This window comes from Coffea eugenioides, chromosome 4, assembly GCF_003713205.1.
Source record: "Coffea eugenioides isolate CCC68of chromosome 4, Ceug_1.0, whole genome shotgun sequence".
NCBI lineage: Eukaryota > Viridiplantae > Streptophyta > Magnoliopsida > Gentianales > Rubiaceae > Coffea > Coffea eugenioides.
In genome coordinates this window covers 15,366,059-15,376,742 of record NC_040038.1, presented here as the reverse complement: position 1 = coordinate 15,376,742, position 10,684 = coordinate 15,366,059, and the positions used below count along the sequence as shown (strand labels likewise).

At 32.5% G+C, this 10,684-nt stretch overlaps 1 protein-coding gene across 1 annotated transcript; it reads left to right on the top strand.

Annotated features, from left to right (window-relative positions):
- Positions 1-3,581: 3,581 nt before the first annotated feature.
- Positions 3,582-7,034, top strand: LOC113769122 (probable (S)-N-methylcoclaurine 3'-hydroxylase isozyme 2). Its single transcript, XM_027313597.1, has 2 exons — positions 3,582-4,457; positions 6,426-7,034. The coding sequence occupies exons 1-2, from the start codon at positions 3,582-3,584 to the stop codon at positions 7,032-7,034; spliced, it is 1,485 nt and encodes a 494-aa protein (XP_027169398.1).
- The last annotated feature ends 3,650 nt before the right edge of the window (positions 7,035-10,684 follow it).

Here is a 10,684-nt window from a genome sequence, read left to right as displayed (position 1 = left end):
GTGTGAGAGATTTGATTGTTGCTATCCTGTGGGTACATTTCCTACAGGCCTCCCGCAGATGCTTTAGAAAACAACTTGACTAGTACTAGCATACCGGAGTTTGAAACTTGCCTTTCAAGCTTTATATGTTGAAATTATTTGAAAGTAAGTAAGTGACTGTTGTTGCTAAAAATCTTTTCACTGTCAATCTCTGTTAGTGATATGAACATACAAGTATTTTAAAAAACGTGTTATTCACTTTCTTGACTGACATTTCAAACTGTTATTCACCTGGCCTGTTTCGTTTTTTTTTTTCCATGGTCTCATGTCTATTTGTGTATATATGTGTGTGTACATGGAATCTTAACGTTGGCGTTCTTGGTATCTTGAGTATTATATATATAGACAAAGAGACACACACATACATATCTCAAAGAACACGATTTAGATGATGATCTTTGTTAGATTGTTGCAAGTAATTTGCCAAAAAAGGTAGAAAGAAGAAGACAACTTCTTATTATATTTTCAAAATGTTTATTCATCGTACTAAAATACCTTGGAGATTCTAGAAGGTTGGTTATTATGTTTTGCAACAAATTGAATTGAATTATGTCTTTAGACCAAAATTAATTAGTTGGACATGGCAGTAGATTTTGGGAAAGATAGATTTGCTGATGACATGAATGTTATTGAATTTGAGAGAGATTGCGATCGATGAATTTGTTGAAAAAAAAAAAGGAATGTGTTAATCTAGAAAAAAGAAATTGAAATTTTTGTTAAAGGAGATGTTTTTTCATTTTTGGACTCTCTTAGTAGTCTGGGAAATTCTAATTTAGTTGATGCAGATTCTATTGTACTTGAAAAATTGTTTGCATGAGCGAAGTTGATTGATGGTAAAACTTTATAAAAATATTAAAAATTGTGGTAGTGTCTATTTGAACTATTTGGTGGTGACAAACTCTGCAAGAAACAAAAGTATAAATTTGTATTTTTGAGCAGTAACATTAGTGATTCTCACAACAGCAACTATAAAGACTGAAGAATACATTTGTATAAATGAGCATTTTGATTACAAAAATGTACAGCAATAAATGTTTGCATAGTACAAATTCTGTCCATTGCTGCGTGTCCTGTATGTCGTCTCTATAGCAAATGTACTTTCATTGACACTCGCTGCTCGAGGATAGTATTGGACTTGAGTAAATTTGGTTAAGGTTATGTTTTGTAAAATAAACCAAAATTTCAAAACATTCAATTTAATTTAAAAAAATTCTTTTAAAAAAATTCCTCAAAAAAATTTTAAATTCAAAAAGTTTTATTGGAGTCAAATCTTAGTAGATTTTTTAAAATTCTTTGGAAGTCGGCTACCCCACCCCACCTTCCTCTTGTTCCGCCTGTTCACGCCGGTGGTTGTGCCATCATGTCGCTAGCACTTTGTTGGTGGTCAGGAAAATCAAATGCTTGTTCGTCTATAGAAACTTCATTCCTGTGTTTTAACACCAAAAAGGAGAAAAAAAAAAAAAAAAAGACTCCTGGGCGCTGAAAAATGTACTTTTATATCCATTTTCGTTTAAGTGCTTTATTGATAAGGGATAAAATGAAAACTCGGAGCAAATACAACTAGAAGGATTAAAGAGGATTAGCAGTTAATAGTGAAACAACGTTCTGATTTGAAATATAATAAAGAAGTTGAAGCTAATTGTAATAGAAGATTGCAAGGCAAAAATAACAATAAAAAAATTTAAAAAAAATAATTAATTAGAGAAGACAGCAAGGATACCAACAACTTCACCTTAAAATTCGGGGAAGCCAAAAGTTTGGCATGTTGAACTAAGTATTTTAATAAGGATCTGTCTAACAGGCGTTCACTAGGCACTCATTAAAATGGATACCCGTTAAAATATATTTAAAGAGTTAGATTTTTGAAAATATAAGATTAATTAGAAAAAATATATAAATATAAGAAAAGATATTAGTTGTCAGTGTTTATATATACACAATAGGTTAGATAGAATTTAAATACTTTAACGAGAGTCCCATTGGCACCGGGTAGAAAAACTCTTTTAACAAAAAAAAGTATTAAATTTGACATAACCTACTTAAACTTGAAACCTTATTGATTAAGCTATCTTAACACTGTGCAACCTGTAGATGTATGAAAGAGGATGATTTGTTTCGTTCTTTCTTTTTTATTTTTTTTTAATGAGGGCAAGTAAATTGACGCCTTGAGAATGATGACGCCTTGAGAATGATGGAAGTGCAAAAGAAGTAAGAACAAGGAGGATGAATGACCAAGATCTGAAGCGGATCTAGTGTATGACATTTAGGGGAGCTGTAGATGTGTTTTCTCATTACAAAAATAAGGAGTCTTAAGCAGATATATTTATAAGCCAATGATTTTTGAACACGTGAAAAGCTTAAACTTGAAATTGACGTGTAAATTCTCTGTCAACTCACATGCCAAAATTGGCGCAAGACACAGTCAGCAATCATTCCGCATTATCTCCATACCACAAAGTTTTAAAACACTTCTGATATGCTATTTATCACAGCAAAAGGTTTCACTTCACAAGAGAGTTGGCCACGGAAATCAATCGTGAGTGCTTGATTAACATTTTTCGCAATAATGCCAACCAGACTGAAATAAGAATGAGTAAATTAATCCCTTTTTGTCCAGATGATCCGGAAATGCATCTTTGGGACTTCTAAGCTAGTACCAGTTCTGCAGGAAAATATTTGTAATCCTTGGGTTGGTAGATGACACAATCAAACACAAATGAACAAAATGTTGAATTGAATGGTACCAGGTTATACTGTGGGTTATTACTCAATTTTTGTACTTGCTGTTTTATTTTCCCATTATGTATTCAATTAAAAAAAAAAGAAAAGAGAATAAATAATCACTCTAGGCATTCTCTTAACGCATTCGGAAGGGTCTCATTTCATAATTATCCATGACTGTTTATGTCTTTAGCACGAACACTTGATGAAATATGAAGGGAAGTGGGTTAAATGGCCGATACTATTGGAATAGTCGGATAGTAGGTATTGTAACTCGTATTCTTGCTATCAGTTTAACAAGTGTAGTTGTTAATAACTTCACCTAACAAGGTGAATTATCTTTCAAATAGATATAAACATGAGAATCTCTAAAATTAAGGAGGTGAATTATCCTTGAGTTTCTGTCCCTTAATTATAATGTCGCATGGTATAGGATTTTCCTAATATACCAGAAATGGGGATAGTATGATTGGATTTTTGTACAAGTGTGTGTGGTCGATATATTTTCTTCTAAATGATTTGATATTCGGTCAAGTGACTCTGCTACGTGCATAAATTTCAACCATATGAACCAATTAAATGTTTAAATAATAAAAGCATTTAAACAGACGTACACTAAATTTTGAAAAAAAAAAAAACGCACACACAGCAACTCACACAATTGTACCTGCCCGAATCACCCCAATCCTATATCTTAAAAAGCTCTATAAACTTCCTTCTCTATCCTTGGTCTATATATATGTGTAGACACAGAAAGCCTGTGACAAGTCTATGACCACTACTATTGAAAGCAAAATTTTTCAATACCACCGGTTCAGAATATGGATATCAGAAGTCTTGATGTTGGTCACTATAGTTGCCTTTTCATTTCCCTCTTATGTCTGTCTCCCATCCTACTTTTTCTTTTTGCCCAACGCAAAGCACGGCTACCACCAGGTCCATTTGCATGGCCGGTCGTAGGCAACATATTCGGCCATGATTGGAGGAAAGCCCATCTTGTTCTGACCAAGCTTGCAGAATCTTATGGGCCTCTAATGTCTCTGAGATTAGGTGCAAGGCTGGTGGTGGTTGCATCATCACCAGAAGCAGCAAGAGAAATACTCAAGACTCATGATCGGGATCTATCTGGAAGGTACATTCCACAAATAGCCAATATAGTGCCAGAAGTTCACACTTCTGTAATTGCAGTGGCGACAGAATGCAATGACAATTGGAGGTTTCTTCGTGGCTCAACCCACACTGGGCTTTTCTCAGCTAAGGCACTTGAATCCTATTCACAAATTAGACTAGAGAAGGCGATGGAGATGCTAGACTTTTTGGGTTCAAAAGATGGTGAAGTGGTAAACATTGCAGACATTTTATTTGCAACTAATGCAAATATTATAGCTAATGCTATGGTATCCCAAGATATTATCGTGTCTTGGAAGAATGTTGGTGAACTGAAAGGGTCCATTAGGAAAGTATTTGATTGTCTCAATCCAGGCATAGTCGACCTTTATCCTGCAATTGGAGCTTTAGATTTTTGGAGTGAGCGAAAAGCAGAAGTGTATAAGCAAATAACCAGAGCGATGTGGGGTGATATTGTCAGCAGGAGACGAGGAGGCCGCAGGCAGGATGTTGCATTCTCGAACCGAGACTTTTTAGACATCCTGATTGAAAGTTCGTTTAATGATAATCAGATCTACTACTTCCTTACGGTATGTAAAATCTATCTTTTTGCTACATTGCCCGGCGATAGGATTTTCTCATTGCTTTCGATATCTATAATGGCTTCTTCTTCTGCGTTAAATAAATGTTTTACTAAGATGAATATTAGTTGCAATAAAAATAACTGATTAGACAAAAAAAAAAAAAGACAAATAGAGTATTACTTGTCTGTCCTATTGAAAATGTCATGCTTTCATTTTTTTTATTCCTATCATTCATTCACTTATTGGGAACTAGTAATAATTCACATGCTTAGCACGTGAACCATTTTTTCTAAGATATAAAACAATTTAATATACTAAACTTCTGTGTAAAACTTTGATTATTGGCATAATATAAGTTAAGAAAAATGAACAAATTTAAGTAGTTGGTAGTTGTGCAAAACATTTATTGTCAACAAACCAATTAAAAGTTTATTGTGCATTCTACAATTTCAAAAACTTTTAGGATGGAAGATTATCATGTTTAGGCTAAGTTGTTAGCATATGTTGACTAAAAAACTATATAATAAACAAAATTGAGCAATTGCCAGCTGTACAAAATGTTTATTGCGTACAAAGCAATTAAAAGTTTATAGCGCATTCTACAATTACAAAAACTCTAAAGATGGAAGATTATCATATTTAAACTAAGTTGTTGCATATATTACTTGGATTGCAGCAATAAAAAGAGGAAATTTTCTATAATGTGTCAAACTAGTGCATACAACAAAACTTGAGCAAAATATATGCTAAAACATATTTATTCGGATACATTCTTATTTATCAATTTCAATTGTTGTAAACTTTTTTGTTATATATTTTATAACCATCGATAATTTTTTTTTTTTTTTGGAGTTTACTTAATCAGTATGACATAATATAGTGAAACTAATCATCAATTTAACCCTTTGTCTTCTCATTAACTCTTTATAACCTTTTGTCTTATTATTAATCATGATTTTCTTCTAAACCAATATGCATATAAAATATAGTTGACTTTAATTATCACACATAAGATTATAATAATTGGAGATAATTTTGACACATACAATAATTGGAGATGATGGAAATGATTGGCAAATATAGTTGTAAATGGACAGCTTTTAATTTCAATTACAAACATTTTGAGATGAAATTTATTGAAACTATTTATTTTTCTCATTAATGTCATCATTGAAATGCAATAGCTCTAATTAAAAGGTATTGTAATTTATACATAACAAAAATTAAAATCAAAATATATTACATTCTTACACTTCCTATTTTCAAGACTCATCATACTTTGTTTTATATAGCAATGATAAGAATATGTGGGCCATCAATGTGCATCATGTTTGTTCTAAAGAATTGATGCATCAACAACACCGCTAATAAAACAAAAATAGTGTGCAAGGACACGGTCACTTTGCATGGGAGTGTGATTGACAATTCAAAATATCATGGACCCAGTATCTTACCATCTACTTTTTTCAGGTCTTTTAATTGTAGAAAAAAACAATCAAAATGTCATGGGATCCACTACCTTTTTTCAGCTCTTTTAGTTGTAGATAAAACCCATGTGTGTGAATTACACAACATCTATCATGACAAAGAGTTTGCATGCATGTTCCAAAATTTGATGGAGTTGGACAAAGACTACAACTCTCATTTGTCCCATTCTTGTAACAGCCAATGCCATTAAGAGTGAAACCAGAAAGAGACTCAACATTTTGAACTACTTGCATAATTGTTGAAAAAAAGCACGTCTCCTGAAATGTGTCAAATTCTGGGACGGAGAGAACATAATCATATTACAACTTCACAACCAGAGTGTTAAAACCGGAGGCTGTTGCTCTTGGAATCTTAACCTTACATGTTTGACCACTAAATCAAGACTTCATTGGTCGTATGCTAATAGTTTTTGAATAGGATAGAAGAATCACTAAGTCATAACAATAGCAACTCTTCATTGATCCTGGTAACTTTAATCCACTGCAGGAACTTCTTGGTAGCTGCGTTAGCGTTAGCACAGTAACCGAATGGGCGATGGCAGAATTGATAAGAAATGAAGAAGCCTTTTCCAAACTTCGTGAAGAAATCATGACAATAGACGTTGAAGGAACAGCCTTGAGTGAGAAGCGCCTATCCAGCTTACCATATTTACAAGCCTTTATCAAAGAAACACTTAGATTGCATCCTCCGGATCCATTTCTAGTGCCTCGTTGTGCTGTGCAAACATGCAGCGTCATGAACTACCAGGTTCCAAAGAATAGCTTGCTGCTTGTAAATGCATATGCCATAGGACGAGATGAAAGAACTTGGGAAGACCCTCAAATCTTTAAACCAGAACGATTCCTTAGCACAAATTTTGATGTCAAGGGATCCCATTGCGAACTTCTGCCATTTGGTGGAGGGAGAAGGATGTGCCTTGGATATCCTTTGGCTCTCAAGCTGATTCAGTTGCTTCTTGCATCACTGGTCTATGGATTTGATTGGTTCCTTCCCCAAGGATTGGACCCAGCCAAACTTGACATGAATAAACAATTCGTTGGCATCACATTGCGAAGGGAAAAGCCTCTGTCATTGATTCCAAAAATAAGAAATTAGGTCAATGGCAGAGCCAGGACCTATGGCTAGGCGGTGTAATAGGAAAATGCTCTCTAGCAGAGTTAAAACTTATTGTCAATATGCATTATAGTTTATATTGCCTTAGACTTTAATTATTGTGATGACTATATTGTTTAAGTTAAAAAAAAGGTCGAATCCTTTTTTTTTTCCTCCAAGAAATGACGTCATGTTTGATCTAAAATAGATCCAATATTTTTGTAGAAATTATTTATTACAAAAATTTTCTTACGAAGAAGACAATTCAAGTAGTTTAAAGAGGAAATGAAGACCAAGGAATGAACTTTTTAAAATTTAAATGGATGCAATGTAGTAAGGAAAAGAAATTCTATAAAATTGAGGGGCTTGGGGACAAATAAGGTGCAAAACGCTCATGTGTGAATAGCTCCACCTATGAATGACGTGCATAATAATAGGCTTATCTTATCACCAGAAGTGTAAAGGTTTTAATTTGACCTTCCATCGAATTAATATGGATAAACAGTTCAATTTGTATTAAAAATCTAAAACTGAAAAATATTTATGGTTCAAATATGTTACAAAAAAGTATATAATGTTTCCAAATTTTCTCCTACTTAAGGGGAACTTGTACTTTTCTTTAATTTTTATATAACACCTTTTATTTTGCTTTATTTGGAGAAGGATAAACATGTTACAAAATATTATTTAATATGAGAAAATCACTTTATGATAGAAATCTGTAAACCTAATTTGAACTGCACATTTATGATAAGCAAGTAAAATAATTAGACACATGTATCTCAAATAAGATGAATAAGGAAGAAAACTATGTATATCACAGACTACGTACGTTGCCTATGCTATCTATACAACATATAATGCTTGAGTAATGGAAATTGGTGTAAACACTTTTTGTCATCTTTTGTATTTTTAATTTTACCTTTATAAAAGTTAATTTTTACCCTAATCATCCAATCATATTTTGCCAATATAACTAAGCATAACCACTCCAAGTATTGTAACTACCAATTACTATAATCATATAAACCAAAGCTCTTTCATGAAAATTTTATATGCATTTTTTGCATCTCAAACAAAATTTATACAAAATTGATTCATTTTAATTATTTCTTGATTCTACACACATTGGATGTTTATGCGTCTGGTTTACATATTCTAGACAATTTACTACTATCATATCCATTACAGCCGTCAATTTTTTTTGGTTAGGAATTTACATATGTTAGACTTATCTATCGTAATCCCTTTTTTCCCTTTTAATTAATTAACACCCTAGATATTTCACAATTAGTGGTAAGTTAATTGCAAAGATGGAAACAAAAGACATAAAATAGCATGCATATGATTTGCTAGGTATTGGAATGGACGCTGATGCAGTTGTTAATCCACGTGATTCAGCCCGGTCATTGTACTTGTTATATTATTTGAGACTCTCTTCATCCCACTATTAGACTCATTTTTAGGAATCCAACTTTTTATGGAGACATGGTAATTATAATATTTAGATGAGGTGGCATTAATGGGAGTGTTTGGATACCAAAATTATTCCAAATAATATTTCGCTTGCATCACAAACACATTTCCTAACCCACCTTTTTATATTCCCAATCACCTTTTTATTTCACATACATCATATCACAAAAAGTGTTACAATAATTATTCCAAATAATATTTTAAATAATACACTATTGGGATTTTAAAAAATTGCTTTTTCAAATGACAAAATTGAAAAGCATATGTTAAATTTGAAATGTTGACTCGTATTTTGATATATTAATAAAGTGAAAACATGACAATTACAATAGGAGGAAGAGAGTATATAGTTACATTTTATTGTTGTAGTTGTAGAAAAAGTAATATATATGAATAAAACACTTTACATATATTGAGTAACTGAAAATGAAGACAAAGTTTTTTTTTTTTTTTTTGAAAATGAAGACAAAGTTTTTTATCAATCCTTGTTTGGATTGCATTTTTTTGGAACTTTTTTTGTAAAAAAATCATTATAGTAATTTGATATATATGAGATAAAATGAGAATTGATAAATATGTTCACAAAAAATCTAATAAATTTTCAATCTGTCCAAACAACTAGTTTAGATCACGAGGAAATAATATCTCTGACACAAGCAGCAGCTAAAGGCTTCAAGTACTATTCAAGCTGTACCACCAACTTGGACAAAAAATCTAGAATGCACCGAAGAAAAAACAGATGTGGCAGCGTCACTTGTGCTGCAAAGTCTTGCAAAGCAAGATGGAACTTTGATAGATGTGATGGAGACTTTGCATCTCTTGTGCAGCAGAGTCCACCAAAGAATAGGATGATGCGTTCAAAAAGATTCAACGGGAGAAATCACAAAGCAAAATTCGTCATGCTTATGAATGAAGTAAGACCGTACAATCTCTCAAAGATTTTCATAAATCTTTTCAGTTGAAATCAAATAAGCCATCTTCTGTGAGTAACTGTGCAGATGTGTCACAATGGACAAAGAGGAGGATAACGAAGAAGACAACTCGCAATGCAAGATGATGAGTACTGTACAGAAGATCATTTTATTCCAGTGGCTTCAAAGAAGTTTAGACGGTCCAAGCAGTATTCAGGCACTACTAAAATGATTCAAACGAAGACAAGATGTCAAATAAAAATTTCAAGTGCTTTTGCGATATCACAATTGTGGAGCATGTTAAGAATCGATTTAAACATATCAAGTTTACATGTAATCTAATTTAAGAGGTAAGGTTTCATGTTCCCTTCCATGGTGTACTCTTTTGCAAATATCTAAATAAGAGTCTAACCCTGATCAATTTTTTAAATGAAGCATACGTATATTCAATAAACAATATTATTATATACTTCTACTCAAGAAAAATTGAATATGTGTAATAACCTAGCTAAATCGCACGCAATACAACTATATTGGCACCCATAAAAAGAAGCTCGAATAGCGTAAGCTCTTTTCTCAATTTGACTTCTAGTACATTTCTACAGCGTTCCCTTATTTACCTCGATATGTGCTAGCTTAAATAGCCTATATTTCCCATCTGATCGACTTATTTGATTCCTTTCTCTCACTTATTTCTTCCAAACTCTATCTCGATAATTTTCAATCCCCTCTAGAAACCATTGGCCTCTTTGGCAAAGTAGTTTTTTGTCAAGTTTTTTTTCTACAAAATTTTTTTAACAATTTCGGCATGGTTGGCAAACAAATTTTTGTTCAAATTTGTTTGCTATAAGTTTTTTAACAATTTTAACTACAATAATTTCAAAAAAACTTCTCAAAAATTTTTAACTATACACTTCAAAATACTCAAAAATTTACACATTTTAAAAACTTTTCCTATAACTAGTAAGTTACAGTAAAATTTTAGACAAACATTTAAAAAACTCATTTACCAAATGGATTATAACAGTTACAGTAATCTCAAAAACTTTCGAAAGATTTTAAAATACACATTTTAAAATACCTAAAAACACACAAAAAAATTACCTTTCTTCTTTTCTTCTTCTTCCTCCCGTACCACAACCCCCCTTCATCTCTGCCACTAGCTAGCGCAAGCCTACACCTCGGCCAACGCGCTCCTCTTTTTTCTTTTTTATTCCTTTCCTTTCCTTTCCTCCCTCTCTCTCTTTCTCTCTCTCTCTCTCTTTC

What these genes read in the sequence shown, in the direction of transcription:
- LOC113769122 (XM_027313597.1), top strand. Translation starts at nt 3,582, where the DNA reads ATGGATATCAGAAGTCTTGATGTTGGTCACTATAGTTGCCTTTTCATT. An exon ending in AGATCTACTACTTCCTTACG is followed by an intron (nt 4,458 to 6,425) that starts GTATGTAAAATC and finishes AATCCACTGCAG; the next exon opens with GAACTTCTTGGTAGCTGCGT.